General features: G+C 39.8%; 1 protein-coding gene across 1 annotated transcript in view; it reads left to right on the top strand.

Annotated features, from left to right (window-relative positions):
* The window catches only part of ccdc146 (coiled-coil domain containing 146), a 41,568-nt gene that overhangs the window by 10,755 nt on the left and 9,224 nt on the right, over positions 1 to 21,589 (top strand). Inside the window, exons 3-18 of the mRNA XM_070929369.1 lie at positions 3,594 to 3,676; positions 4,548 to 4,763; positions 7,636 to 7,693; positions 9,814 to 9,896; positions 10,135 to 10,228; positions 10,352 to 10,425; positions 11,393 to 11,623; positions 11,809 to 11,898; positions 12,234 to 12,330; positions 13,663 to 13,755; positions 14,132 to 14,299; positions 14,958 to 15,046; positions 16,343 to 16,507; positions 16,663 to 16,738; positions 17,440 to 17,588; positions 17,685 to 17,913. Of these exons, the coding sequence (XP_070785470.1) occupies positions 3,594 to 3,676; positions 4,548 to 4,763; positions 7,636 to 7,693; positions 9,814 to 9,896; positions 10,135 to 10,228; positions 10,352 to 10,425; positions 11,393 to 11,623; positions 11,809 to 11,898; positions 12,234 to 12,330; positions 13,663 to 13,755; positions 14,132 to 14,299; positions 14,958 to 15,046; positions 16,343 to 16,507; positions 16,663 to 16,738; positions 17,440 to 17,588; positions 17,685 to 17,913 (1,995 nt within the window). The remainder of the gene's footprint in view (positions 1 to 3,593; positions 3,677 to 4,547; positions 4,764 to 7,635; positions 7,694 to 9,813; positions 9,897 to 10,134; positions 10,229 to 10,351; positions 10,426 to 11,392; positions 11,624 to 11,808; positions 11,899 to 12,233; positions 12,331 to 13,662; positions 13,756 to 14,131; positions 14,300 to 14,957; positions 15,047 to 16,342; positions 16,508 to 16,662; positions 16,739 to 17,439; positions 17,589 to 17,684; positions 17,914 to 21,589) is intronic.

Raw genomic sequence — 21,589 nt, 5'->3', positions numbered from 1 at the left:
TAGAGGGTTTGTTTCAACTAGTACAAACAACTTGTTTTGTTTAGTTTTTTTCATTTACCAGGCTTGTTCAGGATGTTGCAAATTAATCATCAGAGACTTCTGAATCAGTTTTTACATAATACGGCTGCAGGTTTCCTTTTTTGTGTCCTTTCTTGGCACAATAGTGTCTTGTGTTGTGTCAGGGAAGTTTGGACTGAATTTAGACAGCTTCTCTTCATCTCCAGCATGAACAAAATATGGAAATTCAAAATCCATTTCAAATCAACAGCAGCTGGTACACCTGCAACATGTCAGTGAAATAAATACTTTATTCAAAATGGCTCTGCTGGCTTTGCTCACCTCACTGGCTGTCAGTGTGGATATCATTAATTGAAACTGCTGGCTACTTATTCCTTTGTGTCACTTAATCATTCCCATACATTTACCGCTGTCTGTTAGGAATGGGTTGTTTTTAATGAAGGGAAATTGGGCATTTTGGTAGCATCTATTCAATCATGCCATGTCATTTTATTAAACTTGTTTTTTTAAGTGCCTTGCTCAAGGATATTTGAACATGGTGGATGTAGGCTGACAGGCGAGTTTGAACTCGTCCTCACCACTCCATTCTGTGGCCCCGGCTTGTTGATAGAGTTACACAATGGGTAACTTCATTAAAAGTGTATTAAAACTTTAATTGTTGTGATGTCACCATTGATGGAATGTTTAGGTATTAACAAAGCAAACCAACAAATAAGTCTTTATGAATAAACAATAAACAATACACTTGTTTTTGCCTGTAATGATGATGTGGTGATGTGGTGATTTAGGTGGTTTTTAGATTGTCTTGATTGACATTGCACTCATACTCACCCACAAACATTATTCATACATGAGGCAATTATGAGGCATGTTATTATGAACAATTATTAAGCAATACAAGCTATTAAAATGAATTGTTTATTCTGCAGAGTGAACAGTTCTTAAATTGGATCCTCACCCAGTGACATTTACAGTCTGGATGTTACCCTACTTGTCTTGTTATAAACTTATAGTAAGTTCATTGAGTTTGCGCTGATTATTTGTTTGTGGGACATGGCTATTGTTTCAGTATATTAAGTGATTCATAACCACGGGTCATGTAATTGGATTTTCTTTCTGGGCCGTTATGTCTCATGCACATGTCACATTTCTAGAGAAGTGACACAGTTTCGGGTAATTGATTTCATCTACAGAAGTGGCTCTCAGCCCTGATGGAGGAACACTCCGGAAAGGAAAATATTACTGCACAAAACTTCCCCTAACAAAGTGATTCAATCCTGCTGTAGGCTCAACTCCAATTCAAACAGTCAGTATCAGGACATGAAGGTAGAGATGCACATGGAGAGAGATGGTGGCTCTCTCCATCACACAGTGGAATTCAGCGCTGGGCCTCAGTGGTCATTATTTTTCACCCTGAGGGTGCAGAGTTTCAAAGACCACAGGTTCTTTTTGTTACACTCTTCACATAGCTGCTGCACCACACACTCATATTACTGGAAGGTTTATTGCTGCTCTGCTGTACAGATCACATTGCTTCGCCAAGTTGTGTGCGTGTGTGTGGGTGGGGGAGTAAAGGGACAGGTATGTGTGTCCATATGCCGGCATAAATATCTTCCAGTGATCGTCTCTATCTTACTTCAAAGATGGTCCGCCACATGTGAGCCACCCCATAAAAGCCTCCAATACTCTATACTGCTGAAGATAAGTCTTGGCACCAGAATTAGAGAGGCTGCCTGAAACCGCTTCAGGCTGCTTCCTCCAGATAAATGCCCAGCGTACGGCCAGGATGTCTGTCGCATCACTGGTATGTCATCTCTACTGCTGAAAACACACTGACCATATTTGATGTGTTATTTTGCCTCAAAATCTGTTTTGAATTGTTATTTAGTTGCAGGGCGATGACATAATTTCACATTTTCCCGTCAGTTGCTTTTTTTAGGAGTCAATTTTAGATTACATGACTAAGGGTGAAGTTAAAGAGATCAGTTAGGACCAGCCGACCCACTTACCATTTCAAGATGTAAGAGTCAGATATTTAACTCCACTTTAAATGTTGTAAATGCAGATCATGTAATACCAGTCAGGTGTTTTGCTTGTAGTGATGTGACCTTGGGTGACTGCTAATGCAAACTGACTGAAAAACATCTGAATAAATCACATTAACGAAGGCCCTAATCTGCGTCGTTCACAACATTCATATCTGTCCTTTCAGCCCTTGGAACGTGCTCAGGTACTTGCGAGCACATTTGACAACAACCAGATAAACAATATAATGGGATAAATCTAAAAACATAATCAGCTATCCCTAATGTTTGAAGCCGGGGTGAGTTATCAGTCTGTGTGTGTGTATATAATCAGAGCATTTGTGTGTGTTCATTGCCGCTACACAGTCTGACCTGAGATATCCTCAGCTCTGCAGCTCTCTGATACAGACCAGGCTATCCCTCATTACTCCCCACTCTACCAACCTGGCTCTGAAGATAAGAGGAGAACAACACCTGTCTTCTGTTTCCATCACTGTTACACACACACACACACACACACAACTACCTTGCCACAGAGAGAAATTTATCAACAACTCTTAGTGATAATTTTCCCTTTTTGCAATGCTGTTGACCTGATATCTTTTTCTTTGCTGTGTTTTTGTTTTCTTTTTACCAAGGATTCACAGCTGTGTATCTTTGTTTTATCAACGTTTTTTTAAAGCATTCAGGGCTAATGGTACCTGTAATCTCAAGAACTGTAGTTATATATGGGCCGTTTTCAATGATCTTTCTTCTCCTTTTGAGACTGCAGATAGTTGGAGGTTTGTTTTTTATCCTGATTGGGATAAGTTGTTCTGATACAGTGACATGCTGTGACGATAAAGGTTTATTTAGCCCAACTTGGGTTAAATCCTCTTTACAGATATCAGGGAGTTAGGCTTTGTTGTGTGTCTATCACACTTTGTGTTGGTGAATCCAGAGAGGTATAAAAGAGCTTTTTTCTTACAACAGTAACTGAAGTTTGGGGATAATACAGCAGAAACAAAGCAATTTTTGTCAAAAAAAGTTCAGACTATTATGAAATTTGAAACTCTTTTGGAGACTCCAGTGATTCAGTTTTCTTCTTCTTCAACTACTGGAACGTAATTTTGTCACTGAACAATGTTACAAAACTGCTTACTGGTCAGAATTGTATCTGGTTCCTAGCAATATTGCCCTATTGAATATTCCGTCCGGAGAAAATGGCAACAAGAGATTTCCACAGAATGTGATATCCTATTCATAGCTTTTATACAGGCAGCTCTGGGTCAGATTAAAGACTTTGAAATAGTGCAACCTGCAGGAAGATTTGTAGCCACCTAAGCTGAATAAAGTTTAGGACTACTGTAATGTGTGCGGATATGGATGATTGACAACGGGGGAAATTTGTAAATCCCAGCCACCAATCATATGCTAATAAGAGTTTAGAAATGTTTCTTACACACTTAGAGTTACTATTGACCATAAATAATCAATAATATTGAGCAGCACCTGCAAATTCTTCTTCTTTGTCCAAATGATTGGTAATATTTCTGTTTTCACACTCCTCAGTTGCTGTCATTGGGCAAAATCAGCCAGACGAAAGTGGCCAAACTGAAATCCAGTTATAGGCGACTCCATGATACTCTGAAGAGGTATGTTTTCTTGTTGAAACAAAAGTTCATTTGTAACTCTCATATATGTGTTTGTTATATTTTGGAGGTGCATTATGACTGCAAAGATGCTGAAAATACAGCATAGTAGAAAAGTTCAATTCTTGGGACAGCCAGAATCCATCCAACTGAAGTGTCCTTGAAAAAGACTAACTCCTTATCAGATCCAGTTGTGCTGCTCTTATATACTGTTGAGTAGCATGTGTGACATCAGCCACTGGCTTCTGAAGAGACATTTTGAAGCCTGCATCAGGGTTACTTCTCACTCAGTGGAGCCAGAAATCCCAATTTGAGCGAAGAGGTGGAAGCTGAGGCAGAATTAACAATCAAAAACATCTCCGAAACATACTTCTTTTTAAGCTTTATTAAATCCTTAATGGAACACTGATTCTCGAAATCACCACCAAGACACATAATAGAGGAAGTTAAATTAACTTTTTGAGACCCCAATTTCTTGTGAAAACAACAAATCTATGTGTAATTTCTTGTGAAAACAACATCTGAATGTACAGATGTACACACAATCCACTTTAAATTGAATTAGCTCAGTACTCAGAAGTCTATCATAAGTATCAACTGCTACTGTATGATATATGATTCAGACAAGTTTACAAATTTGCAGTTAACTAAGGTTTATATGGCTCTATCTTATAGTTATTGGCTTTACATTTCCTGAAAAGGAATGCAGAAAAAAATATATAAAATTGAGCCAATATTTTGATTTTAATGGCCAAATAAAAGTAAAGATTAACCAACTTACAGAAGAACAGAATGGTGTACCCAGTGTATAGTATATAACATCTGTGTACTGCATACTGTACCATATACTTAAATCATTGTTTTGATCCAACAGTACCCAGGATTCTGAGATCCAGCTTTTGGGAGAGGCAAAGAGGTGTCGTGCTGAGCTGAAGAGGCTACAGGCCGAGGTGGAGAGAACAGAGGAGCAGAGCACCTCTGAGGAGCCTGAAAGTGAGGTCAATGAACTGAGGCAACACCTCCTCCAGGCATACAATGAACTGAAAGCTGCTGAGGACAGAGAGTACAAGACACAGCACGAAATGAAATGGTGAGCTGTATATAGAGATTCACACACACACACACATTGTTATTGCTGTCACTCATGCTACATCAAATGTCAGATGAATTAAATGAAAAATGACATTCGAGTCAAGAAAATACATCTATTACAAACTTCTCTCATATTTGGCTGCAGCTTTAACTGTCTTACAAACAAACACACACACACCTACACACTCACACACACAGATGAACTTCACACCACTGACAGTAACCCAAGAGACGAAGGAGAGTAAGGACAAAACACAGAAGTGAAACTGGAGTGGTGTAGAGAGACTTTGTGTACAGTAGGACAGCATACACACACACACACACACACAGTTAAGTAACTAGGGACCAAACACTGAAGTGAGCTACATGAGGCAGCATCTTTGCAAGTTTTCATTGACTTTAGAGGAAGGTGAAGGTGAAGGAAAGAGTATAAGACACAAACACACACACACAGATTGTATTGGTACTGTGTGTGTGTGTGTGTATGTGGCTTGGCTACAGCATGTTGTGTACCATTGATTGTTTATTGTAATAAGAAGAAAAAGTTGTGTTACTGTTGGGGCTGTTTCTTTGGCCATTGTCTTAAATGTTGTTTTTGTTTCAGTAGCCATAGTTTTTCATGGGGAAAACTTGATGTAAGCAGTCCATTATACAAATATCAGGTTCATGTGGATTTGTATGTGTTTTCTGGGTGTAACTTGTTTAGTTGTCTGAGCTATCAGTCCTTCTGTTGTTTCTGTTCCTCTCCTCTAGTCCTTTCCTTTCGCTCCCATGAGTCTCTTTTTCTCATCGCAACCAATTTTCCTCTTCTCTGCGGCTGGTTTGTCTTTTCCTTCCCTCAACTCACTCGACACCACTATCATTGTGTCCAAGGGGTCAAACACACACACAGAAATGGAAAATAACGCACTCGCTCGAGTATCTCCTTCTATTCCGTACACAAACTCTGCTTTTCAAGGGCCATGGGGAGGTTATTGGGACATTGCTAAGCAACATGATAACATACGCCAGTGGTTCCCAAACATTTTGGCATATGACGCTTGAAAACAAAGCAATGTCTACTTTACACGTTGCATATGTCTTAAGGCTGTGGCCAGTTCAACTAAAGAGCAATTTTCCAGTCTTGGATTGAATCATTTTTCAGGCCTGAGAAAGTAAAATTTACAAGAAAGGAAAAGCAAAAATTAGATAAGCCAAAAAGTGTGCTTGCAGTTGAAAGCAGTTGAGATGTCGAAGTTAAAGGACCAAACGTAGTTGACGTGTGTGCACTGTAAATAGTTGAAGTGTCAGTTGTTGCAGTACGTAAGCAGTGACATCAGTTGAATTGCAGTTGAACTCAATTCTCAGTTTAGCAGTGTAGCCATGAAAACAGCTGAAACTTGCATTGAAGCTAAAGCACCAGAGATACAGTGATTGAAATGTGAGCACTATAAACCGTTGAAGTGTCAGTACGTTCAAGAGATGAAAAACTAAAAAAGTTATGAAAAAGCAGAACTAATATGATGAATTAAAAAGGGTGGTGAAAGTGTGAATGTGTCTAGGTAAGATACGAATGAGTATGAAGAGTTTTAAAGATCAAAATTTGAGGAAAGTCTGTAAAAATAATAATTTTGGATAGAGGAAATATGTTATTGACTGGTAATCAGCTCACAGATGAATCCTAGAAAGTCAGAAGAAGAAAGAAAATTAAACTCTAACATTCCTAATGCTCCTCATTTACTCAACAGCCTATTATTCTTTTAAGCAGATCCCTTTTCCATCTTTCCTGCATTGCTTTTGACCCTGGATTGCCTCAGCAATATTAAACCACTCACAGCACGCAAACTCACCATTGTATTGCAAAGATATGATCTGTAGGATACTGTGATTTTTAGTGCAGAGCACACACACTGAGGCAGAGAGTTGTAGGCACAGCGGTAATTGAAATATTAAATGAAAACCACTTACAGAGCATTCTCAGAGGATGCAGTAATAGACAGTATTAGACACTGAGTGTGCGTATTATTTGTGACAGCTTTTGGTAGTGAGCTCTTTTGTCCTCCCATTACAGTACCTCTGTTTCTCCTTCTTCTCTTTCTGCCCTTCTCTTTCTCCCCTCTGGCCTAATCTCATCCCCCCTTCCTGACTTTTCTTCTGTTCTTTTTCCCCTTCTCCTCTCTCGTCCAAATGGCTAGCAGTCTGCATATGACAAGCAGATGCTCACCATGCAAATATGCCTTTTCAAATCCTTGCGTCCTTTATCTTTAGCCAAAACAGATACACAGGAATTCAGCACTTCATCCAGTCACATATTTTAGCATTCATGCAGTTTTCTCGGTATATCAGTTAATATCCAATATATCAACTTGTCAGGAAGATTAATATCATTTACTCTGTGAAACGTGCAGCTGTACACCAAGGTTTTTCACAATGACAGAGCTGACTTGAAATTATTTCATACAAACTAATCAACTGCTCAAAAAGCGTCTGCCACAGGGAGATGAAAAATTCCTAGAAATTATGTTTTTATATGCACATTTATGCTGTGCTGTGTACTTGATTTATGATTCTTTGTGTTTATGCATGAGAAAACGTGTATGTATACTGGTTCTTTTATACATTATGTGTGTCTACTGTATAGCATACGTTTTTTTATTCACTCACTAATAGTAGAAATGTTTCATAGCAACTTATTCAAAACCTTTGCCATTTTAATTTAGCATCAGTTAAACTGAAACTCAGTGTATTTTAAAAAATGTAAATGCCTGCTCCTCTCATTGCATTCCTATTTCTGTTGAACCAGGAACTGAAACACTTCTCGTAACAATAGATCCATTTTGTTTTCTTTTTCAAATGTTGTCCTCAACTCACCTTACCTCACCCCTCTGAAGTCTCCGGGAAGAGAAACTGTATCTGGAGAAAGAGAATGCGATTCAGCCGAAACCTGCTGTAAGTTCATCGTTGCACCATCCAGGTGTAGTTTCAGAGACATGGATTATTACTGCAACAGCGGTCTTCAGAGAGGATAAATATGAGTTTTACTTTAAGCCTCCATCCAGGCTTAATCCCTCAGTTCGAAGACTTGCCACTGGCTCTTTTTGGAGCCATTTGAAGCAACGTGAAGCTGAAACATTTTATAATACAATCTCACATTCAGATACAAGTTGAAGACGTTTTTTAATCCTTGTTTTGTTTAAGCAGGCGAATTAAGTTAGTAATCGCTGGAAATCATCCACAAAAAGACGACTGATGTTTTTTAGAAAAACATATTATTTAAAAGCAAAAACAAATCCATCATAAAAATATAAACTCACAGACATTAGAGCCAAAACCAGGCTGGTGTTTGGACAGTTGCTCATGGCATGCTCGCTTCTTGTATGAATCTCTTCTCCCACTCCAACTCACAGGATGCAATGTAATATTGCTCACAGTATATTATAGTAAACATGATTCTCTGCATGTTGTATTAAAAGGAAGACATTTACAGTCAAAAACAGTCATTCTTATAACATACCAGAATCCCAGTATGTACTTTATGCTGTGTGATTTGTACAATACCGTAGTCTATATCATGCTGTTGGGCATTAATACTGTATTTCTTTTATTATTTAGTCTATCAGACGTCTACCAGTAGTAATGGTAGTAGTGTTTGCACATTTCCAACACTTGGATGGGCAATTTATAGAGGCTGTTGAATCATGAATCATCAGCACTAAAAATTTCAGCAATTGTGTTGAAGAAAATCTGATCGGAGGTACAAGAACATGAACATAAGACCCTTAGGGGAGTCTCAAGGAGCAACGCATGCACAATTCTCCAATCATCCAACTTCATCGAAATTCTGTTGACTGTGCCGCTAAAAGCAAAAGAAGGTTAAAGTTTGATCTTTGTAGAACTTAAGCTTTAATGAACTTTTTGATTTTGGATACTTTTGCGGTTCAATTATGCAGCTACAGATAAATTACTGATTGCAATAACGAAACATTCCAAATTTACTACAAGTCTGCTTACTTTCCTTTGTCTGGTAGCGTTTCCATAGAGTGTAAGAACTGCATTGCTTATGAGTCAAGGTGGCTTGTGGGTCACATTCAACAGACCAAACAAACAGGGAAAAAAATTGGATTTTAAGAAATGAAGCTGAATTACAACCAAATTAAATCTTAACTAATTTATCCTGGAGATGCCCATGTGTCCTTGGGTTGAGCTGCGTTAAAAATGAACTTTGAAAAGTGAATTTACATCAACAAATGACTTCTGCAGTGACACATGCAGGTTTGCTCCTTTATGGGGAGCCAATAGTAAACAGTAAAATGGTTGCAGCATTTTGACTGCTCAGCATGAATCATCGAGTGGCAGCATTGAGTGGACAAAAGCATTTTCACCACCACTGTAGACCCACACAGCTCCAGGACTCATGAAGAATTCCTAAAATGTACAGCATCAGAAGTGTTTGCTCAAATAATATTCAAACAGAAGAAGGCATTGCTTGTATGAATAACAGAAGCTGCTTTACCAGAACAGCTCAGGCATTATTCTATTAATGTAACAGAGTGTGTGTGTGTGTGTGTGTGTGTGTGTGTGTGTGTGTGTGTGTGTGTGTGTCAAAGGGCCTCTTCCCATTGGACGTACAGCATCAAGTGTCATATCAACTCTAATGAAACACTCAAAGGCGCCCGGGAGAGTTTGCATTCTTCTCTCTTCTCTCTCATGATTAATAAGCTCCATGAGTCCTCAAACACATTTAGAATGGTTTTGCTGCATGTACAGTCGATGGATGCTGGAGAATCAACACAAATTGGCTTTAAAGTGAATACCATTTTTCAAGTTGAATTGATCGCAGCTGGTTTATTTGCAGTTGTTTATGTTTATACTTGTGCTTGCAAAATTTAAACACTGAACAACTGAAGGACTTGACTGACAAAGATGACTAAAATGTGCTGTTGGAACAGACTCTGAGAGTTGGGATCAAAATATTATTTTGCGTGTGCAGTCTGAGTTCAATTAGATTCTCATCACCCGCCTGATATTCTTGATGTGTGATGTAATGTTCATGCTGGTGGGTCCTCCAGGAGCTGGAGAGCAGAACAAAGGCCCTGCAGGTCAAATATGAAGATCTGAGGAAAGAGGTTGCCCAGAGACACCTGGAAGTCAGGTATTTTATCTTGCTGTTGTTCAGCGAGCACACAGTTTTCTCACATTGCCCTGCAGATTGTTACAGGCATGTTCACTCTGTGGAGCTCTTCATGTCTTTTCAGTTTCATTCAGTGTGCTCATGTTGTCCGTTTTAATAAGAAGCAGAACAACCTGAATCTTTTAAGTCCTACTAATCAAAATTGTTCAGATAATAAGTGTACTTTTGTGCGTCTATCTTGTCCTCCCTCCCTGCACAGAAGTCTGATGGAAGATGTGGAAACCCATGAAACGCAGATATTGAAAGAACAGAAAGAGCTGGAAGACAAGAAGGAGATCATAGAGCTCAAAGAGGTCTGTGTGTGAGAACATGTGTGTGTGTGAGTGTGAGTTGTCTTAGCTTACAGCACACCATTAATAAAATAACAACTCAACTGCTTTCTTACATTTGTGTGTCTCTTTGTGTGTTGTAACAAGGCCGAGAAAGCCCGGCTCATCAGCGTACCTGACCAGATTTTAAAGGAGATTGAAAGGAAACGCTCTAAGGGGGAGTAAGTACATTTAGCCCCTTGATATTCTTTATTGGGGAAGAGCAGAGACGTGAATGGTTGACCAGGACTAAGAATGAGCCAGTTAGGGCTTCGGTGAGACAACACTGAGAAGAAAAGACAGCAAACACCGCTTTTAAAAATGAAGTCACACCCTGATTCGCGCAATCCTCCTGTCAGTTGGCTCAAATCCATCTGTAATCTGTCTCCTTCCCTTCATCTTGAGTTCCTATACACAAAAGAACTGGATTTAACTGGACGAGTTATTATATTGTAGTTTTCATAATGGAAAGAGCATGTGCCACTAATTGTTTTTTCTCAGTGTAAACTTTTGATTGGATGTGATATAGAACAGAAAAACAAACACAGAATCTCTGTGAAGCTGAAGCGAAATATCAGCTTCTTCATTGTCCTGCAAGAAGCAGCAGGTTCCAGGTTTATACTTGTTGTTCAGTTTCCTCTCTGTAACGTATCTTTCCAGCCAGATGTACAATAGACTGAATGGGGTGGTTTTTGTCGCACCAGTCAAATTCTTCTCAAAGAAATCTTCTTTAAAGGTGTCAATCCTTCTAATTTAAGCAAAAAAGCCAAACATATGCATCAGACATCATTAGTTTTTGTATTGAAGTGCAGCTGCAGTCAAAAGCTTCATCACCAGAGAATGGTTCCACTTGCAGTTTCACTGCAGTCTCTTTTATGTTTATTTCAAATTAATATTTGGCTTGCAAGTGATGCAGTGGAACTGTCTGCATGAGCCATCTGAGCTATGACTTGTAATTTGAAATTCACAAAGCTGAGGGGTACTGGGGGGTGCATCTAAAATATGGATACGCATGCTGTTATTTCATAAGATATGCGCTGTTCCAGTGCAAGTGAGGAGTAATAAACTGATGCTCTTCTCTTGGTCTTATACTTACCCTTGTTCTTTTGTATGTTTTAATCTTTTCTATCGTCCCATTAAACACATTAGAGCTGCAATGAAGAAGATCGAAGAACTAAATACAGAGATTTCAGAAATGGAGCGGCAAGTGAAAGAGGTGGAGCAGCGTAACCACTCCCTCAAGTCGAAGAAGAAGAAGGAGTTGAATGAGGAGCTGGAGGGTCTCCGGGCCCAAGTAGAGGCCAGTCAGAGGGAGTGCAGACAGCTGCTAAAAGAGCAGGCGGTCAACAGGGAGGAGGAGGCTGAAATCACAGGGAACAGGTACAAGCTCCTTATACAGTCACAGTCAAAAATGGACACTCTGGCGAAGGCGTTGCCAGGAAACAAGTGATTTAATTCGATTAATTAAAGGATAGAAATGATACTGTAAAGATAGAAATACAGTATTGTTTTAGACTTTAGTTAGTGTGTTTTCACCCATGTCATTGTGTGTTTTTCATCACCAGAGGCATCCTGGAAATGAAGTTGCAGAACATCATGTGTGACAGAAAGCACCTGTTTGAGAGCCAATCTGTGCAGCTCAGGGAGACAAATAGGTACAGAATGATGTCAAACTGAACTCCATCGCACATGTAAATGAGTTCTCACATATCAGTACGCCTCAATAATCACACACTGTATGTGTGGGCATTTGCACTGACACCTGTACACCAAAAATACACAGTACAAGAAATATATACGTGTCAAGTTTAACAAACAACCAAAAAGTTCATAGCATTTCTTTAGCTGCATTCCACAGCTGAAATCCTGTGTATTTGACAGGAATCCATATATAATGAGCCTAATCTTGAGTTCCTTCATTTTGTGTAGGAGGCCCATCTTACACTATGATGATGATAGATATTCAAAAGGTGCCTGTGTTTCTCCTCAGGCAGATGCAAGCCCTCAAGAGGATGGAGCATGCGTTGACCGCAGCAACTGAGCAGCTAGAACACACGCAATCTATCTGCAATGAGTTACAGGCACAGGTGACCTGTAGATTGTTACTTTCAATGAGTATAAAGGAAACATCTGCTCAGATTTTAAGCAGCTGGAGTATTCATGTGTGGTCTGGCATTTTTTTTAGCACCTGAAGGCTATTTTTCCTCAAACAAATACATTCGAATTATGTACAACAAAGACATTTAGACCTCTGATTGCAGCTTGGAAACATTCAGATTTTACCACAATGTTAAAACACGTACTCATTCTTCACTCAACATTATGTTTTTACTGGTATTGGCAATTGGTTAGGAACATTTTCCAGGCTTAAACACACAGGTGTGGGAACATTTTGAGTGTAAATGTCATGGTGCCAGTAATCGGCGCATTAAATCGTTCATCTGCGTTACACCAGAAGCGTTGTTTTTTTTGTTTGCAAGCTTCCTGTAGTTTTACTGATGTTCAAGGTGGTTAAAGAGAAGAAGAGAGAAGAAGAGAAGGGAGAGTCATGGGAAATGCGTCAGCACATTTCATGAGCACATAACAATATGAAAGGAAATCACTATGACACACCAGGGAATTCACACATTGAGGAATTATTAAAAACAAAAACAGTTGTACAATGTGATTCATTCATTTCCACTAATCTGCCAATCACTAACGACTGTCGCATGAACAATTACTCACAATTAATTTGACTGTAATGGCTGTAATTAGACAAGGATTTTGTGGGTTTAACCACAAAAATGCTTCACATTTATATCTAATAGGATGTGATTGATGGCTTTGACATTTACACAATGTTGTGTTCAAAACTTTACACAACTTGAGGCCTAATAAGGACTTAAAGTAGTGATAGTATTTAGTGCGTCATGTGAGTAGCTGAAATAAAATGGTGGTATTGCGTAGTCCTTTTGAAAACTCTTAAACCTACTGATTCAGTCTTATTCAGCTTCTAGGGACCAACAATTTTTAAATATGGAGCGGTGTAGCTCATACCACTGAACACGTGGCCTGGCAACCCTGCAGAGAGGTGGCGTTAATTTTTTATGAGTTTCAGTGAGCAGTGACACTGGATCCAACGGCTATCAGAGACACCTCGGGGAAACTCTGATATATAGTATTCATTATTTTGCAGTCAATGTTTAATGTGGGATAGAATATGCACTGAGTGAATTTGATCTGAAGTTTGGTAATTTTGTTGTGGGTCCTCGTGGTCTTTCCTTCCTCTGTATGTAAAGTTTAATAGACTACAACCAAGGAAACACATAATAATACATTTTTACATTCTTTTTACTAAGATCAGATGTAAGATCTGCTTGCACGCTGACAATTTGAACAGACTGATTTTGACTTTCCATTCTGACTTGAATTTCCAGTTAGATGCTGTCCCCAAAAGAGAGGCCAGTACTCAGCAGAGGATGGAGCTTCAGAAAGAGGTGGACGCTCTCAAAGTCAGCTTTGAAATACAGGTGGGAACAATGTGCGTGGGTCGACACAATATCATTAGCAACTGTAAAATGTAATGCAATGTTCTGCATTACAGCCTTATAACAAATATATCTTTGTGGAGCCTATAATTTCTTTTTTTTTTGTTGAAACTATGATAGCAAAGTGTTGATTCAACTATATCTTAGTTTTAATACATGTCCCAAAACTTTTTCACCCCTTGTCACTTGCACATGAATGCCAAAGTTTCAATATCCATCCTCTATCCACCTTCCTCACATTAAGAGACCTTTAGGTTACTTTGCTGTCCCATTCGGCTGTCAGGAGCCCTTCAATTGCAGTCAAATTGTGATTGGGAGATCTTTAACTGAAAACGGCACTGAATGTGTTCCCAACCAGCTATCAGCAGCCGAGGAGGAGAGCCAGAAGAAGCAGCAGTATGGGATGATTCAGGGGCTGCTTAGGGAGTCAAACTGCCTCAGAGAAGAACTCCACAACCTCAGATGTCTGACACAGATCAAAGCCGAGGAGAGGGGCCAGAAGCACCGTGAACGGCTTAAGGCTGAGGTTCAATACAAACACACATGGATACATACAACACACACACATACGCAAAGGTACATTTGAAACAGGTTTTGATGTCATCATTAGTGCATTTAATATCATATGCAGACATAGACATGCATTTTCACACTTAAACGTGTGAAAAACATCAAAGATGAACTAAAGTAGTTTTATATTTTAGGCACTCTTGATGTTAGTGTGACAGGACGGCAAACAAAAATGACAAAAACACATTTTCAAAGAGTGCAAATGTCAGGGCTTTACTGCCCTAACAATATTGCTGTCACTTCAATGAGATAACTTCAGAATGATTTGAAAAAATATAGAGAGACTAGGCAATTTAGTTCAGCTAAATTGAAGCTAGACTCTAAGGGGGACATTTTTGGCCGAAATGACTTTCATAAATGGTTCTGGACTGTCTTTTGTGTTGGTTAATAAAGATTCTTCCTATTAGCTGCTTTTTTCCCTCAAAAACATTCTAATATAGTGTCACTTGCGACTACAGATTCACTGAGTCTCCTACCTGATTAGTAGGTAATGAAAACCCAAGTCAACAATGACCAATTCCGAAAAAGAATCAGAAAGCCCTTCAGAATCTGTACATTAAACCAGGACTGCTAGGTCAGCTAATGTAGTTTTACCTGTTTAACTCCATCCACAGCAGCTGAACCAGCACATCCAGCAGGAGCTGCGAGAAAAGGACCTGATCATCATGGATCACAGCAAGCTGAATGCTATGCTACAGCGCAGGTGTCACCGTTGTTTTCCCTTCTTATTTCCTTGTCAGCCGCCTTTCATTAAACGCAAAGGTGTGTGTCACGATATAAAGGGATGTTGGTTACGGAGAAGCTACTAAGCTGTTAATAGGTAGTATTAGTGGAAGCGTAATCGCCTCATTCTCTGTCACTGTCTTCATGTTTCCTGTCTGTCTCTCAGTCTTAGTCCCTCTCTCTTACTTTTTCTTTCTCTTTGTATAACACAGAGATAAATCTTAACATTTCATTGCACAATTCAAGAGCTTTTAGTAAATGTCATCACGGATAGCTTTTTGCATTATATGCAGTGGCAAGAATGGCGTTCCTGCATCCAGGGTCAACAAGTGCCTGTACAATACCTCCATGGTCTTTGCAATCAGTGCGGGCAGCAAATTGAATTTCTATATACAGCATATTAATGTGACTAGTTTCTCAACTGATAATTGATTCCCTCGTTATTTGTTTGGCTCCTCTGATCTGTGTAACAGCTGGGATCACAATTAATTCAGACATCTGCACATGTTGTCTGGGTAGAAAACCATAAGTTGCTAATTGGTCATACTTCAGTGTTCAGACACAGACTAATGCATCTGGCACCTCCCAGCACAACAGCAGACTCTTGCAATGCATTCAGTTATGTCACGACCACAGACTACAGTCTTACGCGGTTGCACTCGACATGGAATCCGCTCCGAAAACTGCCTCTAGTCAAGCAAAAACAGGGCAGGGTGATGATTAAATGTTGTGTGTCCTCTCTGTAGTTGTAATAGGAAAACCAATCTCATATTTAGCAATTAGTGTTCACAACTCGCGTGTCTTACATAAACAGTACATTGAAATTTAATGAAAAGCCACACTGCATTGCGCTTTTTGGATTCACTGATATTGTGATGAACATGAATATGATTTTGAATATTTTCAACACTTTGATATTGTGTGATATCATGATGATTATGGCAATGACATTTTTGTCCATATTGCCAAATCTTTCTTCAAGCACACATAGACCTAAAGCCCATAAGAGCAGAAGTTGTCCATATGGGCACTTCATATTAGCTGACAGCTGTCATTGGCTATGGCTATAAATCCTGCAGTTACCAGCAAGATGCTAAACAAAGAGAATAAACTGTTTTTTAAATTACAGCTACCACTGGATAAGTAAATGCAAATGATCAAAATAACAGATAAACTGTGAATGATAAAATGTCAGAAACCTGCTCTTGATGGGATCCAGGTCCTGTAATCCAGATCAAAAATAGGCTTGTTGCTGATCAGTGTTTTCCCCCCTCAGAGTATTACAGTATTGTAAGCTGTGCCACATGATTATGGAGGAGAAGATTAAGTATGTCAAGCTGAAGCAGATCGCCTCACAGACAATCACAGAACTGACGGAGCAGGTTAAGGTGCAGGAGAATGAGAAAGAGATCCAACGTACCATTGTCATCAACAAGGACAGGTGTGTACATGAGTTTTGTTGAGGGTTGCATGGCGCTGCCTTTTTCTTGACCAGTGCATTGGTTGGTAATCATCATTGAAGCTTTATCTGCATCCCTGTCATTGTGTAAAATATTTCAAGATTTCTGTCTCTGTGCGTGCGTGTGTCCATTCCAGATCACTCGCAAAAGCTCGTATGAAGATCTCTAATATCTCCAAAATGAGGGACAAATTGCACAACGACATCTCCAAGGTCCAGACACACACACACACACACATACACACACAAGCAGAGATTAGACCAGTCAAAACACACTGTGGAAAACTCCCTGTGGGTCTTCTCTGCCATAAGCCAGTATCACAAATTTAACACTTTAAATAAACAGATTGAATATGTTATAAAGACTAATATGATCCAGGGGGCCCAGAGTTGAACAGAGATGCATAGTCAAAGCTGCTGTTGAGTGTTTTTTAGTGAGCTCAAAATGTTTAGCAGGGCCCGTAAACCGTGTTTTAGACTGCTACAGAGTTAAGGAGGCAAACCCACACCCAGTTTCCCCTGTATTTATCTCTGTGTGTTTCATAAGACTCTTAAGCAGTAACACACAGTTCACAGTTCGTGAACTTTTGTGTTGTCTACTGTAGAAGTTGCCTGTTACTGTAGTTGTTTTTAAAGCCATTGCCTAGCACTATCAAGTGGATGCATTCCATTACACTTATTAGCGAAGACATATGCCTCGGAGTTCCTTTTACCAATAAAGAATAACATATCTTGTTTATGTGTTGTTTGAAGTAGGGTTTCAGAACTAAACTAAACAAATGTATGAGTGGTGATCTTTGGTTTGTAGTTAGTTTCAGTGTTTTTCAGTCAAATGTGTGCAGATGCAAGAAGTTCAGGTGCCCTCTTATGGGTCAAAAAACATATCACACTCTTTTTTTTTTAACATCTCCTAGGTTGCCTGGAAACACCGTCAGATCAATCAGGAGTGTGAGGACGGCACACTGGAGTTGATGAAACTCACACAAATGATCAACCTCCAGGAGCAGGCACTTCTGGAGATGAACAAGAACCATGAAACGGCCATACAGCGCCGCAACTCTCTGTATGTTTATAATTCGGAGCTAATGTTGAGTTCAAGTAGAGGATCTAACATGTCAAATAATGTGCCTTGGTTTGTGTGTATGTGTGTCACCTATAGTGGCATTCAGCTCTTGGAGCATGAGGAGGTGTTATTCAACTACTATGATAAGGTGAACGTCCAGGAGGCAGCCATTACTAAGGGCAACATGGCGCTGGAGACCCTGGAGAAGGAGACGAGAGACTTACAGTTAGCCATTAATGAGGAGAAGAGACAGATAGACCTGAAGAAGAAGGAGGTTCCCCTCAAGAAAAAGTTGGAGGACGAGATTACCACGCTGCAGATAGAGGTGCAAAAACAAACCTACACACTCCTTCGTCATAATCTGCCAGTTATTATTATGTCTTAATGATCCACCAATTGACAGAAGTTATTCCAGTAAAGTTTCAGGACTGCAAACTAATGACTTGTTGTGGGTGGAAAGATATATGTGTGTACTTTAAAACTGTTGAGGATGGGTTATAGACATGTTTGATGGAAATCATTCATTAAAATCTTTTCTGTCGTTTGAACATTGATGACAGTCTGTCAACGCCCACTTCTCCTTTCTCTCTGTCTCTTCTCTCATGCCTTGCCAACAAGAAATGATAGTTAGCTCCCAAACAGTACAGCAACTGTGCACTGTGGTACTGAACAGGTTTGTGCTCCTTATTTTTTGCAAGGGCCAGTGTTAGAGCCTCCTGCAGGTATATTATTGTGTTGAATGAGCTTTGCAAATAGAATCTTGTGTTACTGTTTTCTATAGCGGCCCTACAGTTTCTCTGAAGTGCCTTCACTCTTATATCCACTGATATGTGCAGATTTTTGCCTTCAGTATACCGCTGTCCACATTTCCCCAGTGTCCAATCACAGCGTGACCCGGTCTACATCATGATGTGGCCTAGCTTATTGGATTCAAAATCCTATCTGGAAGCAGTTAGGCCTGTCAATTAGTTCTTCCTGGTGTGATAAGATGACAAGAGATGCACCGAAAAGACAGATTGTGTGTGTCTGCAGATTTTCTTTTGAATCTCCCTGCAAAAGACTTTATCCAACAGTGCCGCAGGCCATTGTCCAGCTACGTGTGTGAGTGTGTGTGTGTGTGTTCCCAAACCTTGTAAAAAACCTGCAATTTTAGACATTTATGTGATGTCAGTTCTCATAGTTTCTTAGGAAGTCGATGATTGTGGGTGCATGTGAGTTGTATGTGTCTAGGGTATTGCAGACTATTGTTAAATTTTATGTGTATCATTGTCAAGTTAGGGGAACTCCAAAAGAACAGTCAAGTACAAACTCTACAATACTTGCAAACGTGCAGACACCATAAGATTCACTTAGAGCACCACTAATGAGCAGATCTCTGTTTTCAAATACTTTTCAAAGCTTCGCCTTATAATGAGACTTTTGAATTGCTCGAGTAAATATACTGCGTGGGAGAGCTTTCTTTTTAATCTCAAGAACAGACTCAATGTGCATATTCTACTCTGCTTATAGGAAATGTCAGCAAAAGTATTTATTTTTACCATAATCTAGGTGAATTCTACTTTTTGCATTTGAAAAAAGTCTCCCCAAATGACTCTATATAAAACTAATGCGAGCATGCACAGACCCTCCATCACTTCTCCATCTAAGACAAAGGCTTTGAGAAGAACAACGTTGTATGAATTTGTGAGAATGTATTGTCTACACCATTACTATATGTCTCTAAACTGTCATTGATCGCTCATCAAAAGTGGTCATTTATAGGCGAACTGACTGTTTGAACAGAGACAGAAAAACAACTTTTTCCAAACTAAACATGCAGGAAGGAGATGAAGATGTAAACCAAGAGGGACAAACCCCAAACAACCACGCGCTGCACAAGTTTCACAGAGACAGACTGAGACACACATGAATAAATAACATGAAAAGTTTGCAATGCATAGAGAGTGACAGACACATAGAAGGAGAGAGATTTGAGAGAAACACACTCTCGCTGCCAGTGGCTGTGTCGTGGGATTGGGTGTGTTGCTGCACTGGATCAGAGTGACTGGTTTTGACTTGCTGTTGGACCAGACTTCTCTCATCTGAGTCTTGTGCTCTTTTGGAAGAACGCAGTGTTGGAACAGACTTCACCATGTGCAGCTTTTTTCGGAAAATGCCCCTTTCCCTTTTCTCCATCTGTTTACTCCTTCTGCTGTTTATCATTTACTACAACATGCCTTGTTGGTGCCATCTCTTTTCTTTCACTCATATTTTCTATTGTTTCTCTCATCCGTCTTCACTCTCTGTTCGACCAACCTTCCTATCATTTCTTCCTTGAGGCATTCTTAAGGGTTTTGTTTCATTGGAAATAGCTATCTGTTTTGCTAGAAAGTCCCTTCCAACCTCCCTTCCCCCTTTTCACCCTTTTCTGACAGACCTTGTGTTAGGCTGTGGCTACAGTACATTCCTACCTTCTGTCCTTTTTAGACATGCTAGCGGCGTGACTGAAATATCTCAACAAATATTGGATGAATTGCAATGAAAGTTTGTACTGACAGTCATTATCCGCAGAGGATAAATCCTACTGACTTTGGTGATCCCCTGATTTCCTCTAGTGCCACATGAGGTTGACATTTATGGTTTTAAGTGAAATAGCTCAACAACTATTGGATGGATTGCCATGAAATTTGGTGCAGACATTCATGTCCCCCTCAGGATGAATTGTAATCACTTTGGAGATCCCTTAACTTTTCATTTAGCGCCATTGTCAGGTCAAATTTTGAATTTGTCTAATACTTTGGTTCATGACTATATACCCGATGAACTAATGATATCAGCTCAGCTGCTAACACACGTAGCACTTAACAAGAGGATGAACATGGTAAACATTACCCGCTAAACATCAGCATGTTAACATTGTCCTTGTTAGGCCTAAGTACGGCCATACAGAGCAGCTAGCGTGGCCTTGTTTTGGATACACATGCAGCTCCCTAGTAATCAACAGTTACATCCCTGATTAGTGAATCAATGTATCTGTCCATTCATCCATCCACTCATTCCGTATTGCTCCCTCTCCTCTGTGTGTAAATAGCAAATCATTTTCTAAATGGCTGTTTTCCCTCATACAGCCATATAGCTCTCCTGGGTACAAAACGTGAATCACAGGGGTCTCTCCTATTGCAGGAAGCTTGCCAGCTCAATTCATTCTGCCTGCGAATTCATTCTCTATGCGAATTCAATTTCCATGCAGCTGCCTTGCTGTCGATTTATTATATGTATTGTGTATTTGTATTCATCTGTGACCAGTTTATCTGTTCATTGCAGACGGACCCCCCCTCCTTTTGATGGGCCATTTTGACAAAGATAGATCGGGCCATCTGTGAGACTATTGAAGTTCAATATACTCTGAGGCTTTCATTTGCACTGAGGAATTTTAATTGCTGCAAAATAAACAGAGGTTGGTGTTGGATTCTGAATTTACAACTTGTTTATGAGTTGCTGGCACGTCACATCTCAAACACACACAAATACAGGTGCACACACATCAGTGCACACGCTGAGATCAGTGCGGTGTTTGTGAAGTTGTGATAATACCCTCACAGCAACATCTGAATATTGTTCAACAGTCCTCTAATGACTTGCTATACCTCTGTTATACGAAGTCACATGCAGGCATAGTATCGCAAACATACAGACGGATATATTTATAGAACACACACAGTCAGTGATGGGGTAGGGCTTATATCAGGGTGGGGCTGACATACTGCACTGTCCCTACGGTGGTGAGTCATATTGTTTGTCTGTCCCTCTCTTAAATCTTTGTCCAAGCTGTCTGGAACTTATTACCATGGGGAAACCCACCGTGTGTCGTGTCTTGTGCAAGTGAATGTGTATTGTTTGTGACAGAGTTGAGCGAGACAGGTAGAGAGCAAGCACACAGTCAAGTCACAGTATTACGAGCCTTTTTATTTCCGTTATTCTACTGCGTGGTTTATGAAATCTGAGTTCTCTTCACACTCCTG

The sequence above is a fragment of the Enoplosus armatus genome, chromosome 22, assembly GCF_043641665.1.
Source record: "Enoplosus armatus isolate fEnoArm2 chromosome 22, fEnoArm2.hap1, whole genome shotgun sequence".
NCBI lineage: Eukaryota > Metazoa > Chordata > Actinopteri > Centrarchiformes > Enoplosidae > Enoplosus > Enoplosus armatus.
The sequence above is the reverse complement of the archived record's forward strand: the minus strand, read 5'-3'. Positions and strand labels throughout refer to the sequence as shown.